Raw genomic sequence first — 23,583 nt, forward strand, 5'->3', positions numbered from 1 at the left:
TGCACATAAAGATGGATTTGGAAACTTCAACCTGTGCAGCATGAGGCCTTGTACTGACTTACTGGTGTCTGGTACTCCAGACATCACAATAACTCTGGACATCCATTCATGACTTAGCTGTTTTTTGTAGTTAGTCAACTGTGTGCACCTTTCCTTTTTACTGCCCTGACAGTGTGATAGACTTCATTGCCACTGAAGCAAGCAAACTTTAAAATATTAAGATGACTAAATTCTGTCAAAGACTATTTCATCCCTGAAGCCTGCAATGAAGAAGGGCTGGAGAGAAACAAAACCTTTGGAGATGGAAAAATGTAGGGATTAAAGAATTAGTGATGTACAAATATGAAGGGGAAAAAACACATTAGTAAACCTTTCCTCACACGTCCTGCAGTAATTTGCTTTTCCCTGCAACGAGACAGAAAGAAACAGAAATGTTTGACAGATTGTCAGGCTGTGCGGATGAGGCGAGAAGCTGAAGGAATTGTGCAGAATTTGCCATATTCTCTCACCAGTGTCCAGTGACCACTTCTCTTATACCAGCTTCTTGAGTAGTTCTCTTCCTTGGCCATTGTCCTCTGTGGCACTTTTTAATTGTGGTGGTCTATTTCTTACTGTTTGTGAAGCACGTTTCGTGGCAATTCTCTTCACTGAGGTCAGTAAGGGTTGCAAATGCAACCTCTTTGTGGCATTCAGGTGACACCCATAACACAGTGTAAAAACCTAGGGTTCAGTGACTGTGGTCCAAGCATATATGCAGATTTCACTTTGCATGGTCCACAGTTACATATTTAGCTTAAAGACTTGCAGGGTACTTGAAAGGTGCATGAATATCTGCTGGATTTTTTATAGTTGTAAATTATCAGCTGAGAAACCATTTCCAATGTGTCTGTAGCATGCTATGTAAAGATATCTACCAGTCTATGGGGTAGAATTCCTACTTTGTTTTCTGAAATAACCTTGCAATTCCTTGCCAATTGCAATTACTATTTTTAAGGAAAAATATTTGAAAAATATACATAAAAGAATCAACATACGCCTTTAACTTGGGAAGCATCTGTAGCAAGACGAGTTAGCAGAACACCAACAGCATTTTTCTGGTCATCATACCATCCAATCTCCTGCAAGAAAATATACTGATTTTTCTTTCAAAAAATTACATGGGTGTACAAAACAGGATGTCTGACTGAATATTGTCTCTGTGTAGTCAGCATTTCTAAGTAAACTAAAAGAAAAAGCTTAAAAAATATTGTTCTTTTGTGGACATCTAATTGTTTGTAATCAAAGTGTTCTTGGCTGTGATGTTTTCCTGAAAACATTTAGAAACTTTTATAATAGCCCCCATTCAGAGGTTAATTATTCTCTTGCAAATTACTTATCCCATCAGCTACAGAATCATAGAATATCCTGAATCAGAAGGGACCCACAAGGATTTGTAAATACAGAAAGGAAACTAAGATTTTTATTTGCAAAGGCTATGGTAGTGTTCTTTCTACTACCAATAACCACTTTACTGTCCTCTGGTCCCTTTCAAAGGTTTCTACAAACACACAAGTTCTTGTCCACATCCATCTCTCCCTTGGTATCCTAACTACCTAATTCATACCTGCTGAAGTAATGCTCTGAAGGACAAAGAGCGCAGTCTCATTGTTAGGGTCTCCCCAGACTTCCCAAACATGAATCCCTGGAGGAGGAAAACCAGTCACATTTTCTCATCTGATGCTGTAACTCTGTTTATAAATCTGCACAATAAAAGCAATCACACCAAGAAGCTCAACAAAAGCTATTGCACCTACAGCCCCCAGTGAATATATATGTCCTGGGAAAAGCATCATTCACATTCCTGAACCTGAAACTTGATTTTCTCACAGAAAGGAAACAACATAACAAAGAAGGCATCTATATATAATATATTTATATCACCCAAGCACCCAAGCAAAGGGAGATTAAACTTTTCTGGTCAATCTTGAGCATACAGATAGCAGAATTACAAAATAAATCAACTTGTCTAGTGAGTGGCCTCCCTACCCTGACTGTGATCAGAAGCATTCACTCACAGCAGTCATACCAATGGATTGGTATGATGTGGACATCAGTGAGCACGCAGTGCTTTCTGCAAACTGTAAGAGCACAGGAAATTATGGAATGTACTTGATGGTATGAAAAGCACTTATACTTACTTTGGCAAGAGCCTATAGACTAGTCAGTGAGAAATATCACTATTAAATTTGACTTTTAAGGCTGGACCCTCAACTTTGATTTCAATCATGTTGAATTAACATTTCCTTCAGCGGATTCTTTAAACCAAGAGCAAATATAGAAATATATCTTTAGCTAAGCATTAACATTAAACCTACGTATATCAGGAAAACCCTGGCACTTGTGCATATTTTTGTCAGCTCTGACTGGTTTTTTACTTCTCATATTGTGTTGATATGAGCTATACCTGCAGCCTGCTGGAGAGTTCAGAGCTGTTAAGGTTTCAGTGTAGTGACACTTACTTGGATTATGTACGCTGCTAAGATAATCACTCCAAGTAAAAGAAATATTAAAGAAAGCAACACAGTGTTTTTACTCCTTTTTTCTGGATCTCTTTCTTGAAAAGCCTATGAAAAGAAAAAAAACCACAAAAATGAGTACATAGACAAGCATCTATTATATAAGCCAGCCTTCACCTCAAGAAGCTTGTCTACTTTAATTTCTTTTAGCAAGTATCCTGGATCCTAAAATCAGTTTGCAGTCACCTTTCTGTTGAGGACTCAGCAGATAGTTCAACTTTCTGTTTAACCTACATAGCAGTAATTTGTTCTCCCAGATCCATCAATGTCCCTCCTTTTGTCCACTAGTCAGATGCAGTTCCACCATCCTCTGCTTCTAGAGAGTCTCTTCAACATTTTTCAATGGATGTATTTATACGAGTTAATCCCACTCAGAGACTTACATGGAAAGAAATGAGTGGTTAAGCATGAAGAAAGCTCAGGACTGCAACTGCCAGTTGCAAAAAAAAAAAACCCACCCAAACAAAACAAAAAACCAAACTCCCCCCCACCAAAAACCCCCAAAGAAAGAAAACCCATAAACAAAAACAACACCCCAGAAAAAAAAAAAAAAAAGAAAAAAAAACCAAAAAACATACCCCAATGATTTTTCCAAATATAACAGCAAATGCAGGATGGACTGCACCTATGACAGCAGCAGCAATCACTCCCAGCAGTACATAGAACCACTCAGGTTTGTTCAGAGCCAGGATTTTTAAGTAAGGCACAGCAGGGAGATTTTCTTCCTTCAGGAAAAAGTTGTAAGTAAGTTTTCCTTGGAAAGTTGCAGAACATAAAATTCTCCAGACAGTGGGTGTTCATTAGGCCTTGAGCAGTGAAGTGTCTTGGTAAAATGCTGAAAGCCCTCTCTGTGCAGTCAGATCAAGCAAACATTCTGGACATTTGCTGCTTTGCTTTTTCATGTCCTAGAACATCAACTGCACTGTAAAAATTTGCAGGCAAAAACTTAACAAAAGGCTAAGTCATGAGGAGACGGGTCAGGACAGTTCACTGAAAGTCAGATAGGACTGGTCACCATGAATGGCAACTAACATTTCAATCACTATAAAGAACTGAAAGTCTCACAGTTCAGAGGATAGAAGAGATCCCCCCGACCTAAATGCCAGTGGGCTGGCAATAGAACAATTGGGTAGAGAGGTCATTTTTCTCTTTGGCAAACTATATGCAATGAATCATTACCAAAGCCAGGAACGAGGCATATGTTAGAGTCAGTTAGCCTGTTTGTGCTTCCAAGGCACAAAAAATGTTCTGTCTTGCTTTACACTTTATTTAAGTGCCTGTGCCTCCAAAGGGATATTTCTGGAAAAGTAAATAATGAAAGCATCAGAAATGAGCATCAAAAATATTAGTCAGGATTATAAACCAGTTGCTCTTGCTTCCTTGTTATTTTATCCTGTGTTTTAGATGCTGAATGGTGGGCTGATTTTTTCTGAAATAATTACAACTACTGAATGTTCAATTTCATTTTTCCTGAATGTGATGGATATTGTATTTTTGAGCATGAACACCCACTACTTCCTCTAAGGTCTAAAACTGTATTAATATACAGCCAAAAAGTATCTTTTGAAATTATATGACATTTTACATGATAATGGGAATGGGCCCAGCTTGTTCATGCTATTTGAAATATTCATTAGCTGGAAGACGTATTTTAGAGAGGAGGAAAAACTACTGATCATACTACAGATTTCATAATTATTTAAAATATTTATTATAGATGAGATCCTAACTTCCACAGACTTAGAAGACTTAATGGTTTTACTTTGGAATTTATATTTTAGTTCTTCACTACAAAGATCTTGAAATTAGGCAAAACCCCCCAAAAACTAAACAAAAACTCAAGCAACTTTAATATACCAAACCACTCTTCCAATATGTTTCATGAAAAAGTACTCCAAATAGAAAACAAAATCAAGTTTCTGCTGAGCTGCTCATCCCAAGTCTGTTCCAGAATGCACTAGAAATCTGCTCTTTTTGATGCTATGAGCAAGTTTTATTCAACTTTGATGAAACAATATAATTTTTCTTAACTCCAAACTTCCCATGTGACTTTTATTGATGTATGAAATATGTCAACTAAGTTGTTTTACCTGTAAAGGCCCTGCAAGGCTGAAGCATATACTAAAACATAAAGACCAAATGGCTCTTTTAATGAAAATGCTCTTCAAAATATCAGGGGTTTGATTAATTGTTTTTGCTTGATATAAATGTAGTATGATACCCCAAAGTGCCTTCAATTTGGGTACACACACTCCAGGGATTATATTATCCAGCAACATTTACAGCATTAAGTACCAGGAAGTAAAGTAACTTGCAAATGAAATCTCATAACTAGCTTAAATTAGAATATCTCTACCACTGAAATAATTCTCCTAAATTTTATAAAGTAATGTGACAAATGAATAGCAATTTTTATTCCAGTTCTACATTAAATCAGTAGTGTTAAAATGAAGATCTTTGTTAAGACAAATTGTCCTCAGACACTCAGTCTGGTGAGTACTGACTGCAATAGCATCTGCGTAAAAGACAGCCATCTAAAAATACTCCAAATTATGTGGTTTTTGTTTATGCTTACATCTTATAATCAAAATTCTAAACTGCAGTTCTAATACCAACCTCCACCTCCTTTTGTTTCTTTTTCCCAAAGGGATTTTTAGATGAACTCCTCTTGCTCTTATATCTGCTGGATCTTCTTCTTATGCTGCCTGGTATCACAGGGGTTTCAAAATTATTTTGAAGAGTCAGCTTTTCCACAGGATTTATGTTTTCCTCATATTCTTCAGATTCTGTGCCTTCACTATCTTCTGATGAGGCATTATCTTGAACATCACTGGTACAACCCTAGTGAGAATTCAGGATATACATTTACAAGGCATTTTGACTAGAAAGACTTTTTTCCTCCTGAATACTGCAGTTTCAATTGTGTAACTGTAGTTGTCTATAGGGCACAGATATTTCAGTCTGCAATTGCAGAGCAGTAGACTATTTGATTATGATTTTGTCCCCCTCTTTTCCTTTATCCACCTGGAATCTAACACCTCTATGGCTACACCATAACAATGCAGTCTGTGCCTTAAACTCACTTATGTTTTTTGTCAAATTGGATTGCATAAATATGAACAGCTTATGGATAAAACCCCCAAGAATTCCAAGCCTGTGTCTGTGCCCAGACTAGAATAACTGAGCAGCTGCCAGCTGGATACCAAGCAGGAACTAGAGAGAAAATAGCTCCACCAACCATTTGACAACTTTGTGAAATGGAGAAAGAAAGCAAATAAATTTGCCCTTACCTGCTGCATTACAAGGGAATAGTAGACTCCTTTCTGCAGCATCAGTTCACTGTGTGTCCCTTGCTCAACCACGACACCTTTCTCAAATCCAGCAATAGTGTCAGCAGTCCTGATGGTAGACAGTCTGTGAGCAATCACAATGGTGGTACGTCCTGCCCGAGCCTTACAGAAACACGAAAAACCCAGTTACAGTTAAGATGTGCAAGAAAATAGTACATAAGTTATCTTAGCCACCTGTAATATATAATAAACCAAAACCTTAGAAATATTTTTCTTTCTTTTAAAATCAAATATTATTATTTTTTCCTGGTTTAGTGTCCTTGCTTAGCAGTCCAAGGACAGTTTCATTTGACTAATTTAGGTAGAGAAAGCCACATTAATCTTTTAGACAGGCAACAAGTATTAAAGACCATAATTAATGCTTATTTATTATTTGACTTCTATAACATCTGAACTGTTTGAGCTAAAGTTGCTCACAACATGTTTCCATGTGCACCTAAGCATGATGGGGAAATGTCATGAGAATAGTGAGATCTTTCTGAAAACAAAGCTAGGACAGCAAATATATAAAGAGCAGATATTTTCTTCATATACTGTCCTTGCAAATTTTTGGAAGTACATCAGCATAATTGCTGACAAGACTTAGCAGGAAAGCACAGAGGAGCAAATTTGCATAAAAATGGGTTTGAGCCACTCCCTTCAGAAACAAATTTATTTGACAATAATCCTACTGGATTATAAATTTGCAGAAAAAGCTGCTGAAGTCTCAGTCAGCAGGTTACATGTTCCACCCTCTCCAGCTCTCTCACACAGACCAGAGGCACACACAGCCCCCGTGCAGCAAATGAACACATTTGTGTTCCTTGTGACTGCTGGAGAGGCTGGCTTCCCTCCACCCTGATGCCTGCAGCAGATGCCAGCTTGGCAGGAGGAGAGATCCAAGGGAACCTCATGCAACAAGTATGTTCTGTGAACCTGAAACCTGCTGGAAGTTTCTTGCTACAGAAGTTGTACATCATATGGGCACAGGAGCAGGGGCATGAGGAAGGTGAGGCCGTCTGCAGTAGAGGACTGCTTCCATGGAAATTAGAATTCTTCTTCTTACGCCTGTCATTCTCATGGACCCGAGGCAAGTCACTCACAGCAAGTCTGCCACAGGGTGGTTTTTATGCCTCTGGCCTAACACACAAAGCCCTCACCACTGCAGCTGGGAGCTGTGATCAGAATTAGCAAAATGCTTTATAGGGTGGAAAGTGATCTAAAAACAGCTGGCTACAAGGAACTGCATGCCCAGAAACAGTGAGCGTTCATGAGGTTAGCATCTCTGCTCCTCAGCTGTAAAAATAATGAACAATAGTAGCACCACTTTTTCCACTCAGGGATGTTGAAATCTGGAAATTTCATTAGGCGACTACACTGATGGACATCAAAATGCTGTGAAAATATGAGTAAGTTATGATTCAGGGCTCATTTTGATGTGTTCTGAGAACAACACGAAGAAGGATGAGAAAGAGTCCACTTAATTGATTGACCTCCCTCTGTTATACACTAAATGAAACAATAAGCTTCTGGAAAAGCTAAGTACTTGATTACAAAATAAAAAAAAAAACAACCCAAAACCAAAACACATAAAAGAAAGATTATATGAATATTATTTTTGCATCTACATGCTACCTCAATACTAATATCACCAGAATTACATTACTATAACAAAGATCTGCACTTTTCCTCAGATTTAAACTCACTAGCAAGTGAAAATGACAAATTCTGTATCTCCCTTGAGCTGTAATGGTAATTCGTATTTCTCTGCATAACTACTGAAATTAAAGACAGGATTTTTCACCTCATTTTAAAAATACATTAAAATAAATATTAGACAAAAGAAAAAACATTCAAGCCAAACCATGAAGTTCTTTTTCAATCAAAGCCTATGGGTTCTACTGTATGTTGATGGAAACTGCTGCTGAAGGTGGGCTGTGAGAAAGGTATTTTGTGCTGATCAGAGACAAGATCTGTGCTGATCAGGTACAAGATCTGACAGCTCTGCTCTGCAGCAGCACCCACCCTAGCACTGTGGGACTGGTAAAAGCAGGAAAATAATGAAAATAGCTAAATTTCAAGATCTTTCTGAAAATTATGAAGCAATTATTCAATAAAGAACAAATACTAGGGATATCAGTATCAATACTTTGCTATTAATCCACCTGAAAAAGGCCATTCTGTTCTCCTACCTTGCCTTGATGAGATGCCCTCAATGTTTTACCAGAAAATGAAAAATTATGATTTGGGAAAGAGTGCAGGAGACCTGAGTTACATTTCCACATGACTGTCTTCATAATTATTAATAATCCAAAGCCAAAACCCCTAAAAAATTAAACCTGACTTTCCAATAAATTTTTGATGGTTCAAACTCTGTTAAAACAAACACTGAAATTGAGCATCTATCCAAATGTTATTTTCCAATGCTCTTGATTCTGATGGAAGTCTTGCTCTTGATTCTGATGGAAGTCTGTGCTGAAAGTTGTACATTATGTTTTCTTAAGTGCTTGTTGCACTTTTTCATGGCAGCTGCCAGCTTCAGTGAGTCCTACCTTATCAAGAGCTGCTTGTACTATGGATTCACTCTGAGTATCTAATGCAGATGTAGCTTCATCCAGAAGAAGAATCTTGGGATTTCTTGCAAGGGCACGGGCAATAGCTATTCGTTGCTTCTGTCCTCCACTCAGCTGAGCCCCTCTTTCACCCACCATGGTGTTAAATTTCTGATAAAGGAGAGAACAGAAGAGAAATTATGTGAGAGTTCTGTGAGTGAGACATCTCAAATCCTCACTTCTCAGTGCAACCCCAAGTGCTCATCTGCTAGAAGATGTAGCTTCTTCCAGCTGACTTGAGCACAGGCAGAGTAAACATGGAAGGACGTCCATCCAACTGGTCCTTAGCCAAACCCTCCTACCCCCACATATTGTGTCTGCCTAACTTTGAATTTATGGTTCTTTAAAGATCTTTATTGCTCACTCAGTGCTCCAAACCCTGGGGTTTCTCAAGGCAAGCCTGTAAATAGGATAGCTATATTTTCTGAGGACTGCCTACCTTTCCAAAAGCTTTGGAATTATAGGGATGCACCAATAGTGTGCCTCCTTTGAATCTGAGACACTCCCCCTTGGAGCCATGGTTTGGTTCCTACTGACCATATCACGTACTGCAAAGTCACAGGTCTCAAAGTCCACTGTAATTTTTTATTATATAGCTATTTAGGAGTAAATATGAACAAACCACTCTTCCTGAGAAGAAGGATTCCTGGAACAGATTGACATGCTTGAAATGGCACATGCTTGAGAGATGGGGCCAAGCTCTCTAAACTAGTAAAAGGATTTGAAATCAAATCCCAGGTGGGCACTTTTCCCACATTTTTTTACTTCAGGAGTAAAGGCAAGGACATATTATCCATTTATGAGGATGTGTTTAGAATGCTTGACCCATCTTGAATTCTTAGCCCCATCTTGAAGGGAGCTAGGCACCTACTGCTAAGAGAGGGTTCAGAGTTGTGAATCTCAGGCAGAGAAAGAGCTTTGTAACATGCCCTGCTAAAAGGGCATAATTATTTCCTTCAGGGAATATTTATTTACCTCCACCCACTCCCCCCATTTCCTGTGAATGTACAGACAGCTCCTGACAAAGAGCTTGGGATTTTTGTTTCTTCTTTTTAAAAGCCAACTCTTCTATGCCTCATGAGATGGGTAGGGATGGTAATACAGCTGTGAAGCTTCCTTTCTCCTGACTTAAGGCATTGACATTTTTTCCCATACTCCAGCACAGGTCCTTTGAGAGCAACCAAAGGCACAATATCTAGTTGAAAAACTCTCTAAACTGAAAGCTAGTGGAGACAAAAAGTATATTTTAAGAAGTTATACTACAACTTCAATTCCCATGCTCTGCCTCTCAGAAACAGGATATCAGCCTAAATGGACCTTTTATTCTTACACTCAAAGTAAGTTCATGAACTTACATCAGGCAGTCTAGATATAAAGTCAAAAGCATTGGCTTCCTTGGCTGCTTGCTCAATTTCAGCATCAGAAATGTCTTTTCTGCCATAGCGAATGTTCTCAGCTATTGTGGTTGCAAACAAAACAGGCTCTTGGCTCACAATGCCAATATTTTCTCGTAGCCACTTTGTATTAAGGGTCCGAATATCCCGACCATCTAAGGTAATCTGAGAGGAAAAGAGTGTGTCAAAGAAATCAAGGAAATGCACTCTGTTCATAATAAAGCAATTAATTACTCTTACTTGAATGAAGTATCAGCCAGAAGGTCCAGGAAAAAAAAAATATTGTCTTTAATAGAAAACTATGTTGGGGGAGAAGCTACAACTGCAGTTTTCCTATTCCTTGCACAAGATGGAAAATGATGATGAGCAGCATAAACAGAGAAGACATTAGGGGCCTTTTTTCCCCCCCATTTGTTATCCCCCAATAACCATCGTGTCTGAGTTGGCTTAAGAATTTTACATCTCCCTTGCACAATTTTTACATGATTCTCATGCCCCTGTGCCAGTTTGATATCCTCACATTTGCAGCTACAAAATCATCTCTGTGGCTGTGCTTAACATCAGATCAAAGAGAGTTCAAGTTGACTAAAAGGAAAGGGAAAATTATTTTTATCTAGGTAATTTGCAGTGTGGTCCTTTGAACACTGGCATTGGCACAGCAAAATGAGGCATGGGGGCAGGAATGAACAGCCACAGGAAAACCAAGTTTAAGAAAGAACTATGATGAAAACAGCTGCCTTGATACCTTATATAGTGACAGTTCAATTTTTTGTATTTGAAATGCTTACCTACTTTCAACTAGCAGCAACAACTATTAAATAAGATCCTTCAACTATCAAGAATAAAAATCAAATTTCCTTAAAAATACATTGTTTCATTTTTCTTATTTTTTCCTTTGGAAATTTCATGTGGCAAGTATGGCAACATTTACCAAGTGGATTTAGTGTTTAGTGGTAGAACACATACCATGCATAATGATGGAAACTTCTGCTGTGGGTTAGCAGATAGTGAAAAACAAGCCAAGAAATCAACCATTTAAAATAGGAAAACTCTGGCCAGGTTTTAGCTTACAATCAATGAAAATGAATGTAAGCAGGACTTTGTTGGATTATGCTTTGCCTAAAAATGTTTAGGAAATTTTAAAAATGAACAGTTGATAATTATTTTAAATTCAGATCTTGTAAGTCTACTCCAAGACTTGTAGCATTGGCTATTTGAGATGTAGTACTGTAAGAAGGAGCAGAATAATGAAGTCAAGCCATGTGGAAATATGAACTATACAGATATATGGTGAAATTCAGTCAAAATGGACAAGAAGGTTCAGGTCAATATGGGAAACTTATGCATGTCCTAATAGCTCTGACTTTTTATAATTCCTTTGCAAACACTCACTTCTCCCTGGTCAGGATCATAGAATCTCTGCAGCAACTGAACAGTAGTGCTTTTTCCACAGCCACTGGCACCAACTAAAGCAATGGTCTTGCCAGTCTGGACTTTCAAGTTTAGACCTTTGAGGATCTGTGAATAAATAAATTAAAAAAATATATCTTAATTTAACAAGTTTGAGTAGAGAACAGTCTGTCAAGGTAAGTGAAGCTGTTGCTATCAAGGCAGTAGTGAGGGCTGCAGTTTGAAAGTATGACAACATTAATAATACAATTGTATAATTGTATTGTATTATTTGCAACAATAATATAATAATTGTACCTGGGAATATCCTGGAGTGCTGATAGGAAAACACCTTTCACCTATGCTTGTGAAATGTACTAGCCTTTGAAACAGGATGGCTGCATGCAACCTGCCTTTTGGGAATGGCCCCTAGATCCTTCTGGCTACCAAAACAAGCCTGGGAATTTTTTGAGAAGATTGATAACTGGAACAGGCCAAGTTCATGCCAGGAAACATTTTAAGAGTTCCCTTGCATAGACCATTGCATTCCATTGCCTGGGAAAATTCCCCAGCACACTCAAACTAGTATAGACACAGCCACACTACTCTGAACTTCGTAGCTAATTGTCTCTGATTTGTGTGATCTGGTAGCAGTCTTGGGTCTTAAATTATCCTGCTATCCTCCATTTTTCCAGAGCATAGTGATTATGAATCTTAGAGAAAATAATTTTTAGGTACTAAAAGATATCAGTGAAAACCAAGCCTGCTTTCTTCTATTTTTAAAATATAAATGGCTGTTTTGACAAAGTAATTGTTGGGAAGCCCTTAATAAATCCCATTCCTTATTGTTAACAGCCTCAAAAACCTGGGGAGTAGCTGCAGCTAAAGATATCATTTTTGCTATTTTCACATTTAGAGAACATTTTACCTCAAAAGATGGCCATGTCATTACAAGTAATGCTGTGTAGTTGCCAAAATATTTGGCTGCTATGGGAACTCTCTTGTTTATACTAGGCTGATTTATAAGTTTGCCTACACATGTTTTTGCAATGAGAGATTAAAATAGTTGCAATATTCCTCTCCTCTCCCTGTATTACATCCACCCAGTTTTATATTCCCAGGAAGCTGATATCTTGGTGCCTGCATTATCAAGAATTAACTTTATTCTAGGTACCAGAATATCTCCAGATGCAAATAATTACTCCCACACATTAGGCTAATTCTAACTCTCTTTCATCAAGCAATGCATTGCCAAGATTAAAACTAATAGTAACTGTACTCCTTAGATCTCTGATTTAGTTTAATCTGGACAGGTAAGATTATACTGTGTTGTATCAACTGCTTGAGAGATTGTGGGTAACTTCTGCACAGCTTTGCTGATTCCTTTTGGCCCTACTAAATAACATTGATGCTCTTAGTAGGGAGAGATGCTGACTCAGATTTGGGAAGGATGAGAAATATTTCTTATTTCCCTCCCATTTGGTGTGCTGGCCCACAACATAGTGCAGCAGTCTGAACAGGATTTTTAGAAAGAAGAACGAAGACTCTGCTCTGTCCCTTCATATTTCTGAGCCGAGAGGGATAAAGCATGCATTGTACAAAATTCAGTTAAGGAGAAAGCCCAGCTCTGAATCTGCCCTCCAGATATCCCACTGTTCGGGAAGGGGATTTGATGCACAATGGGACAGACCTTAGAAGACTGAGTTGGGAAAAGCCACCTGAAGAAACAGCCAGAGAAGTATAAACATTCCCATGCTCAGCACTAAATCAGCATATCAAGGTTTTAATTGTTGACATTTAAAATATCTATTCCACCTTGTTCTTCACCAAGGAAGAAACAACAGCAGCAAATTTCTTTTCACCTTCATCAAGGTGTTTAAAAGATTGTAAACAAATATGGCAGAGAGGTCAAACCAACTGTGTCACCACAAAAGTAATCACCATGACATGATGTACACAGGTCATTAATGCAAACTGAACAAGCAAAGAGCAGGCTAGTTTCTTGAACAGCAATTTTAACATATGCCCGAACAATGTTTGACTTCCAAATGTACATTTAGGATATGTTCACAACAATATGCAATCAATGCATTGAAAGTCTATCTCCGATTATTTTTCACATGGGATGTCGTAACTCCAAGGAGTCAAGGAACTGGAAAAAAAAAAATTCTGTTTTAACTGCTCAAAGTCTGGAAGCCTTAATGAAAGATTTTGAAAAATCTTGTTTGATTTATCAAAACTCTTTTTCATAGAAATTCAGACTAGGTGCAACACATATTAGATTTGTCCTGCAGAAGAGAATGACATACACAATGACAATAGATCTAGAGCTTTTCTTTGTGCATCAGTGGGGGGAAAGTTATGCCCCATCCCCCAAAACAGGAATGCATTTGGCATTCAAGAACAAAATTAGACAAACAACATGGCCACAGGCTGAGTAAGTTCAGTAGTCTAAACAGAACACTTACTTTAACATCAGGTCTGGAAGGGTAACTGAAATGAATGTTTCTGAATTCAATTTCTCCTATGATCTTGTCTGGCTTGTAACCTTCCTTAGAACTGCTATCTATGAGCCGCTTCTGGAAAGAGGTTTGTAAAATAAATTGGTGGTTATTTCACTTTTGGAACTGTTATTTCTGCTACATGCATTGTTCTTTACTTTCTCAAATGCTTGATTATATTGCAGTACATAGTTGCAGAGCTGCAGCATTTTACCTGAAGAATGCTGAATATGGGGAACATAAAATTGTGAATACTACCTGCCAAATATAGTACATTTTCAAAAGCAACAAAATCCATAGCAGGAAATCTATAATTGCAGAATTTAACTGCACTGTCTTGCAACCAAAACATGGGCCTCAGTGATCTGTATAGGAGGGTTTTATACTCATATCAAAAAGAATGATGTAGCCATTTCTCCATGAACTTTTGAGTCCTACTTTAAAATATTTTATATACACAGATATGCAATTGCTGCATACCACTGCAAAATCAAGATAATGATATGGAAAAGCTTTCTTTTATAGCAACATCAGCATTACAGATTATTATCCTTATAACTTTCAATAGTGATATTAACCCCTTCTTCACCAATTCCCCTCTGCAGTAAACCCCATCTCAGCTGAATTGTGCATACATGCATTTTTAAAAATTAGTATAGTGCCATGCTACTTTCCTTCTGGAGCTGGAAGTCTAATATTAGAGAAAAAACCTCAATCATATATCTCAGACACACATGCCAGGTTTTCCAGTTCTCACTGTAACAAAGACGCTGGTTTTTTTTTAGATCAATAAAAATATTATAGGTTTCTGTAGTAAATATCTATAGAGTTGGGGCTTTAGGCCACTTTTGTTACATTTCTCAAGGGAAAAAAAAAAAAAGAGGAGTGGAAGCTAAGATGGTTGAAAGGCTTCTATCCTATCTAGTTAGGTGTTTACCTTATTGATAATCTTATATACTTCATAGGCAGCCCCACGTGCATTGGCCATACTCTCCAGGTTAGGAGCTGCCTGGCCCAGGGAGAAAGCTCCAACAAGCACAGAGAAGAACACCTGTGGGAGATGGAGAGGAGCGCTGCAATCAATGATTACAGTGCCACCAGTGCCTATATGGGCACTAGAAAGACTTCAGCATCAGCTCTAGGTTATTCATCCCACCTTACAAATAAAATCCAAGACAATCAAACTTGTTTTATTAAAAGCTAGGCAAGATTAATACCATTCATTTGTTTTATACTGAGTCTCTAACTGCTAATTTAGCAAGCATATGGCAGAAAACAGAGACACCACTTGCATAACTTTCCCTGAAGATACAGAACAATTTTCAAAGCTGCATTGCTGTACTTACAATTAACACACGGCCAATGTCATAATGTGGATCCTCAGCAGTGAGCTTGGTCCCATACCAAAATGCAAGGGCATAGGATCCAAAGATAAAAAATTGTGAAAGACCTAGGCATGTGTTAGTGGTAATGGATTTTTTCATTCCAACACGTTTAGCCATCTCCAAGTTAGCATCATATCTGAAAGTGAGTAAGGAAACCATTAATTTGATAGGTACCACATGCCATTCTGGTTAATACTTCCAGTGCTCTTTTCTTAATTAAAAGGATTTATGTAAGAAAACTAATTATAATCTCAGAATATAGGTTATTTTTTGAGTTTTTTACAGAGGACTATTAGGGGGGTAATTAATTTGAATAAATCTACTCTGACATATGCCAACAATATTGGCATACTGTTATGGAAGACATTCAGAAAACAATTAAGCACCACAACTTTGTTATCATAATGGAAGACACAATAGCACTCTTGAACTCATTGTTTACATTGATGCTGAAAGGAAACCTTGAAAAGGTTTTAGCAGCATTGTTTATCACAAAGGTAAAGGTTAGCTGGCCACATTTAAAATAAGCAAAATAAAAATAAAATCCTCCTAAAACCCCAGGCAATAGGGAAGAAGATAAATAAGAGCTCCCTCCAAATGCAAATTTGTTCTCTTACTGGCCATTTTGGGATGTTAAGTATTTTTCCCTTTGTTCAGTTTACTGATTAACATATATAACCAGTAGATGCAGAAGATCAGTATAGAGACTAACAAGTTCAACAAGAGAATTATTTTTTCTAAGGATGGTTCAAATTCATTCACTCATCCATAGTTTTCAGCAAATAGGTTTCATTTACTCAAGCTCATTATGCAAACTGTAGCCTAGGAATAGTGTAACTTTCTAGCTGTTATCATCATGGTCAGTAGCTTGCACTCTTTTCCCAATAAAGTACAACCCCATCATAGGAAGACATGCAATTCATTCAGCTGAGAAGCAATCTTAAAAAAAAACTGCATTAATTTTGTTAATGTAAATTTCTAAGATGCCACCAGTGCAGTATTTGTTAGTCAAACATTGAAATATTTTGACTTGATTGTGCTCTTAAAACCTAAATTTGAGTCAGCAGCATCATAGGTCTTCCAGGGAAATGGGTACTGTATTTAAGTAGTGTAATTAATACAGGTAGGTGATCACTCAAATACTGAGGAAAAGCCAAGCCACTGCCAGAAACTGAAGGTGACTGAAGATCTCTTGCAAGAGTAAACTTTCACTGTGCAGTGAAAGGATGTTTTTCCTGGCTCTGAGGTCAGCATTCAAGAGCTACGTAGGAGTCACAATCCACTATCTGAAAAAATGCACTCCCTGTTAGGAGTTTGTCCCTAGTAGAAGATATTCCTAGGGGAGCCACTATGTTTGGTTTAGGTTTTTATATTAAATGGAAGTAGAACAGTGGAAGAGAATGACCGATTAATCATAAAAAGGAAAGGCTTTACTTAACTCAGATATCAATTATTTTGTCTTTAGTCAAAGTATTTTGAATTAATATTGACAGCTCCTGTCATTCAATTTTCAGATATTGGTAATTACAGAAGACGGGGAGGGGCGGGGAGGGGCAACTTGTCTAGGTAATTTTAGGGCTTTTTTTGCCTTTACAGTACAAACAGGAACAGTCCAAATGCTGTTGCATCTTAAAAACAAATTCCAATAAGCAGAAGACAGCGCTATAAGACAGTCAGAGCTCAGTCCCTGAAAGCAAATGCAGGAACAGGCTGTAGGATCCTAAGCTAGGGTTGACACTACCTTAAAAATTCTGCACAAGACAAAGGCAAACATGAGTTGAAAAAGATAGAAGAATTTCAAGGGGCATATGGATCAGGTCTTCTGCTTTGCCTTTCCCAACTGCAGGGAATCAGTGATGCCTTGTATTTGTATAAAAATTTATTGCTTATGCTTGTTGAGTTATCTGATATGCATGTCCAAGTTTGTGGCCAGCCACAATAATTTTGCCTTCTATGTGTGAGTAGGGCCAATACTGGGAAACTACAGATGTTGTTTGCAAATCATTAAAGCTGCAAATCATTGTAAAAGCCAGTAACCTGATTTTACCCAAGGGTGTTATACAGTGTAGTTTAAAAATAAGCTCAGTAATCAAAGACCAGAACACTAGCAGAAGAAGATAAGCAACTGATTGCATGCTTTATTGCATCTGACTCAGGGGTCACCACTTTCCACCACTTTCACATTCAGTTCAACTCCAGATCTTAGTCAAAGGAGAAATCTTCATCTCTGCTGCAGTGACAGCACCAAGTATCCTATACTCACTGACTAGGTCTATTTGCACACCTTTGTTTTCACCCGATTCATCCACTTATACAAAGACAAAATGACACAAAGGAAAATCTCATCCTTGTGCCCCTCCACAAAAAAAACCAAAAACAACAACAACAACAACAACAACAACAACAACAACAACAAAAAAAACATAAACCAAACCCACAATTAAAATTCCTTGCCATATTTTAAATACGAGTATTAATTAAAAAACTTACTTCTCTAATGCCTTCTGCTGTCCATTGAAAGCCACAACAGTCCTGATTGCTGTCAAAATTTCTTCTGCCACAGCTCCTGCTTTGGCATAAGCAGACAGCTCTTTAGCAGTAAGCGATGCCAGGAGCTAAAGTTGGAAAACAAATGTTATTGCAGCCTACTGAGGGAATACACACACCGTCTTGGTGAATAACAACAATCACACAAGGTGCACAAGATCAGACTTTAGCAACGTGAGGGTCAGCTCCTTCCCATACCCTGAATTTCCCTCAAATAGAGTTCAATTTATCACTGTCTCCTCATTACAATCAAAGGCTACACAAACATCAGGTGAGCTTCCTGATCGATCCACATTCCTCCCAAGCCTACAAACTACACTAGGAAAAGTGATGGAGGGTGTGCTGCAGCTGCTCTGAGTGTGAGATGTTCAGACACTAGAGCACCGGCAGATATTGAAGTAAGCAAGACAATCACATTGTAGCCATTAACATTCATTTTCTTAGCTTGTGATGCTTCAGGTAGGAAAAACCCCATAAAATTATATAAATAGCCCTTCAGGGGTATGAGCCATGCACATTAATGTGGTTAAACATTGCATAAGGGGAAAGTTTTCCTATCTGAAAGGGAAACCTCTCCAGCCATTTCACTGATTCATATAACTTCAGTTTTCAGCAGCTGTATGTATCTGCATAACTGTATAGGTTTATTCTGCAAACAGCATGAAACTTGGTAAATTATTTGCAAGAGATGTAGTACATGCATGTGCAGATGGAAAGAGGTTGAAAGGCATTTGTGCTGGGAGGCAAAAGCGAGGGCTTCCCCAGTGTTTGCCATGAGGAAAATGCTGTGCCAGAAAGATGCTCTGATGCAGATTATCCTCCTGCAACATGGCATTGAGGACAGGATATGCAGGCAGAAGGAACACAACTTACAAGAGTGCGCTTGGGAGCCTAGAGAAAGGCTGCAGGAGGAGTAGAAATCAAAGTAAGAGTGGGACCAACCTCCCAACTTATAAACCACATTAGGTTTCTCTCATTCTCTGCCCCTTTTCTGTGCATAAGAATTGTAAGGTTTTTCTGGTTTCTTTGTTTAAAAATCCCCACACACTTACAGTTGACCAGACTGCTGCTGATGCAGCAAGTAGTGGGCTGACTGACATAACCACCAGTGTCAGCTTCCACCCATAGATGAATCCTATAATAAGCCCTGACACAAATGTGGAAAAAAACTGCAGAAATATACTGATCTTGTCTCCGATGCCTTCACGAATGGTGTTGATGTCACTTTAAATAACAATAATAAAAAAAAGATTTGTTAGTTTAGAATGATTCTCATTTTGACTCCCTCCCCCCTTTTCTTGTTGTGTGGCCTCATGTCAGGAGCTTTGCCATTTCCTAACTGGCAAAAGAAAACTCCTAACCACAGCTACTGAGGTCTACCATTAAGCTCTTCTGTAGTCTAAATGCAGCAGAAACCTCCTGTTTTTTGACTAATTTTCTGTACCATCAACATTCTCTGCTGTTTCTGTGCCATGTCACTAGGTCACCAATGACCTAGTTTCCTCATCTGGCATCCAGATGGAGCAGTATAAGTAAACAGTCAAGCAGCCTCTTCACCCATCTTGACCATCTCTAAATGACTTCTGCTCAGCCCTCCGATGCATTTTATGTTGGTAATTTTGGCCACTGACTCAGGTGAAGAGCTACCTCTATTCCATCATACCATTATTTGGAATAACCTCCATTTTTCTCACAAATTTTCTTCCCTGAACACAGATATTAGAGTTGAGAGTTGTTTCATTTAAGCTTCTCATACACTTTTGAGGACAGATCTGTGTCCAAAGCTACTATAAAATCTAGGAAAAAAAAGAATTTTAAAAAAAGTAGTGGTCACACATATAATCCCATAGCACATGGGCACTACAGTCCTCACCCTTAAATCTACTGAAGTTTATGGAACAACTCCAAAGACTTTAACTGACTGTTTAGACTCTGCTTGAGATAAAAGTACAGGCGATACTTGTACGAGTACTGATACTGAAGTACAGGCTCATTTCCATTCAATTAAGTGTTAGCTCTTGGTGTTTATAAACTAGGTGGAGACAGCAGAGCTGTTTGTTTAGCAGTGGCTGAATAAGTACTTCAATGACTTCAGAAAGCCAGTGTCAGGCATTTCATGGAAACCACCTTCTAATGCACATATCACAAACTGCACAAATGAAGCTGAAAAGGATAATGAATTTCTCACTTTGATCTGTAATATTTCACACTTTAGGTTTGGTAGATTTTGTTTTGTTTTGTTTAACTCTCTATAGTCTATTCTCTGCAGAGATAAATGTCAATTTTCTTTTAAGTGCCATACTTGGTGGTGTGTGTATGTGTGTAAAAAAAAAGCCAAAACAGAACCCTCACTCTGTCAGTCTGATGTTCAGTGTTCCTATCTGTGTGGTATCAAACCAAGCCATCTCCTGATGGAGCACTGAGAAAAAGAACTTCTGCCGGATCCTTGCAGTTTGCCTTGTAGCAGTAACCAAAAATGTCCACACTTGGATGATGCTCAGGATCAACACAGCAAAGCCAATTCCCACATAGTAGTAAGCAAACCTGGCATAAGGGAACAAAAGCCCATGTGATACCATGTTGCTCATGAGAGAAGTTAGACACACAGAGCAGCAACTAGTTCATTAATCACACCAAAGTAAATACTGATGCTTGTGATGCATTATTGGGAAGGCAAACATGGCTTCTGCTCAAACAGAAAACACAGTAAAAGAAAAACCTCCAATACATTATTAATGGGATAACTACAGACACGTACTTTGTCATTTCACCTTCTATATCCACACCTGGATCTGACAGGCAGCTGGAACTGTTTACTGAAGTATCTGTGAAGAGTAAATAAGAAGTAGGAATATTTGTGGAAGTGTTATATAGAGGAATTGGTTCAGGGCAATAAGACGTCATTATGTTTGGGAATGTTTTGTATTTTCCAAGTGGAGTCTTAAAATACAAACTTAAATACAAAATTATTTGGCAAATACACATTTTTTAAAGCAATTAGTGATAACTGAGGTTAACTGTACTCCCTACTATCTCAATAAAGTGAAAGTACATTCATAAAGTGCAAATCCAATGCTTTGGTTTTGCCCTGGTCTAGTCATTAAAGATGGATTGAAATGACTGGGTTATTTCCATCAGGATGAGTGTTGCTCACAATATACTTCTTTAGATATGTAACAGTGTATAGTCTGGGGGAAAAAAGAATCTTAGCCTCAGTAGCAAAGCACAGCCAAGATGTAGATAAATTTAATTTAAACTTTTTACCATTGTATTGCATGCCACTTAGCACAAAGCTGTTTGTCATCTCTCCAAAGATAATGATCATAAGTGGCATTCCAGTGCCATTTGCAGCCGCTGCAACCAAACCAACTATCATCAACAGGATATCCACCCCATCAGCATAGCGAAACTATGTAAGCATTAGAAGAAAAAAAAAAAGAGAAAAAAGTGACATTACACTGACAGTTCATGCATTTGCTACAGTAGAGCAGACTTGCAGAACATGCATCACCCACATATTCTAAGTAGCAGCACTCCAACTGAAAGTAAACTGAGTACATAAAGATTTTGTAGCAGTGCAACACATCTTTAAATTAATACCCAAAATCTTTAAATCAAGTCAATCAATAGTACAAATCTTTAAATTAGGCTGCTAAGAGAACACTGGTAGGACACAATTCTCAGTCTGGAAAAAAAAAAAATACATTCCTGCAAGTGATGATGACCTTTGTAGAATATATTGTATTTTGTGTTCCATTGAGCTACATATTAACTAAGATAATGCCTCTACTATGTAAACAAGAGTGAGTTATTGACCAGCACCTGGTTTATACCTACCAGTAGAAAATGTTTTCAGCAGAGATAGATTGTATCTTAAGACTTGTCTATCCCTGAAGCTTTGTTTTGTTAGAGGAAGGGTGTGAATTTAAACTGCTATAGATATCCCAGGGTGTGGTTAATCTGAAATCAGAGCATTTTATTCTTTATGAGATGGCCTAACCATCTCATAAAGTGTAAACATACGTGGAATAAACCACAGAAGAATAACACTTCTCTTGTTTCAGGGTAATCAAGTCCACGTGCAAGAGCTATGCTTCTTTGGGCACAGCTGTCCTACAAAAATCTGCCACAAAACCATTATCACTGGCTCTCAGCAGGTCTAGAATCAGTAGTCCTCAGGCTTCTTCTCCAGTTTTTTGTTGCCTATGAATTGTAATAATAAACAACTCACAATGCCAAATAAAGAAAAGAAAGTATAAAGCAGACTATCAGATAGGACACTAACCAATTCAAGAATGCCAACCATTTGTTTCTCTGGCTTCTTATCTTCCTTCCTAGAGTAGAGTACAAAAGACTAATTAAGATGAGGGTTTTTTTTAGCAAACCTGTATTAAGTTCTTCTTCTCTTTCCCCTGCCACTCTGACATCCCTGTACACCCAGTTAACTTTAAGTTAAAAAAATACCTACACTTCCTTCCTGGGCTTTAATTGGTCTATTTGTTCTACATGTTCTTCATGCTGGAAAGAAGTATCATCACAGCCCTTGCTTCCAGATTCTGTGAAATAAAAATACTTTTTAGCATAACAATCCATCTATTGTACTACCTTTTTGTGTCTTTCACTGCTGGTTCTTTTGCATTTAAAGATTAGTATTTTTGTGTGTTCTTGGGAGGAAGTTTCAAGAGAAATTCACAAGGCTCTTTCTCGTTAGTTCATCTTTATTCCCAGAAGAATCTTCCATGTCCCTTTCTGAGATGGAAACTTCATTTTTATAATTGCAATGTATTTATACAGAAAGATTATCAAAGACTAAAAGAAAGAATTAATTATTCCTTCAAATACCTGCACAACTCAATGCAAATTAGGAGAAGTCCTCACAAAATGAGTGGAGTTGCTTATAGTGAAGGCTATAATTGCTGTAGGTAACACAGAATAGATAGCAGTTAACTAAAAAATCATGTCCATAACTCTAATAACCATCTTCACTATTCTATTGCAATAGTCCCATTTCCTTTGTGCTGGGTGGGAGCTTCAGAAAGTTAGATGAAAGCATAGTCCTACCCAGGAATCTCATAGTTCTAGATGCATAAAATAAGACATAAATATATATATATATAAGGAAACAGATTAGTAACCACAGTGGGGAGCCAGCAGTAAAACAAAAGAAGACAAGTTGCTCCCCATACCAGCCACTCCCAATTTACACTTACTTTAACTTTTGCTGGTGACTCACAATGAATAGAATTTTTTACCTACTGTTTTAAGGTTAGTTGGCCTCCAATGGCTGTTTGAGACAACCATTCAAAAGGGATAATGGTTTTCCAGATTACCTCAGGAGAATTTTCATGCCCAGGCTAGGACCTTCCTGAACAGTTTTACAAATGCCAATTCATTTTGTTGAACTTGATGGAATGATTCACTAAAAAAATATTGTATAGGTGTAGCTTTAATTGACTCATTCATAGGAAACTCATTATTTTATCACCTACAAAATCACTATGTCAATCAGGAGAGCTTTATAACATTCTTTAGATTCAAATCTGTAGAACATATTCTTCAAACACACATGTGGTGTTCCTTCTTACCAGGATTGAAGAGGTTCTGTTCTGTGGAATTTGCAGAATAGTCCTTCATTGTTCTTTTTGGTGTATGCTTATGAGAGAGTCACATTAATTAGAACCTGCAATTAACCACCCCACCCCCCCCCCCCCCCCCAAAACAAAACACTTTGATTTAGCAAATATTTAAAGACTTCACATCTGTGGGTTTTTCCATGACTTATCACATTTTGGACTCAACATTATTCTACTTAAATAGAAAGACTTAAAAAAAAAAAAAAAGTAACAGCATGAAAAAATAAGTACTATTAAT

At 37.8% G+C, this 23,583-nt stretch overlaps 1 protein-coding gene across 1 annotated transcript in view; it reads right to left on the bottom strand.

Moving 5' to 3' along the window:
• Nucleotides 1-23,346, bottom strand: part of ABCB5 (ATP binding cassette subfamily B member 5) — a 32,589-nt gene extending 9,243 nt beyond the window's left edge. Inside the window, exons 1-20 of the mRNA XM_031503847.2 lie at nt 23,298-23,346; nt 22,181-22,268; nt 21,998-22,046; nt 20,977-21,121; nt 20,471-20,537; nt 20,065-20,256; nt 18,765-18,936; nt 17,656-17,780; nt 15,127-15,301; nt 14,718-14,831; nt 13,748-13,858; nt 11,283-11,408; nt 9,852-10,055; nt 8,437-8,607; nt 5,846-6,007; nt 5,172-5,396; nt 3,134-3,280; nt 2,499-2,603; nt 1,604-1,681; nt 1,035-1,118 (exon numbers count right to left, since the gene is read on the bottom strand). Coding sequence (XP_031359707.2) covers nt 1,035-1,118; nt 1,604-1,681; nt 2,499-2,603; nt 3,134-3,280; nt 5,172-5,396; nt 5,846-6,007; nt 8,437-8,607; nt 9,852-10,055; nt 11,283-11,408; nt 13,748-13,858; nt 14,718-14,831; nt 15,127-15,301; nt 17,656-17,780; nt 18,765-18,936; nt 20,065-20,256; nt 20,471-20,537; nt 20,977-21,121; nt 21,998-22,046; nt 22,181-22,268; nt 23,298-23,346 — 2,589 coding nt within the window. The remainder of the gene's footprint in view (nt 1-1,034; nt 1,119-1,603; nt 1,682-2,498; nt 2,604-3,133; nt 3,281-5,171; nt 5,397-5,845; nt 6,008-8,436; nt 8,608-9,851; nt 10,056-11,282; nt 11,409-13,747; nt 13,859-14,717; nt 14,832-15,126; nt 15,302-17,655; nt 17,781-18,764; nt 18,937-20,064; nt 20,257-20,470; nt 20,538-20,976; nt 21,122-21,997; nt 22,047-22,180; nt 22,269-23,297) is intronic.
• Between the last annotated feature and the right edge of the window lie 237 nt (nt 23,347-23,583).

Source organism: Lonchura striata, chromosome 1, assembly GCF_046129695.1.
Source record: "Lonchura striata isolate bLonStr1 chromosome 1, bLonStr1.mat, whole genome shotgun sequence".
NCBI classification, from domain to species: Eukaryota; Metazoa; Chordata; class Aves; order Passeriformes; family Estrildidae; genus Lonchura; species Lonchura striata.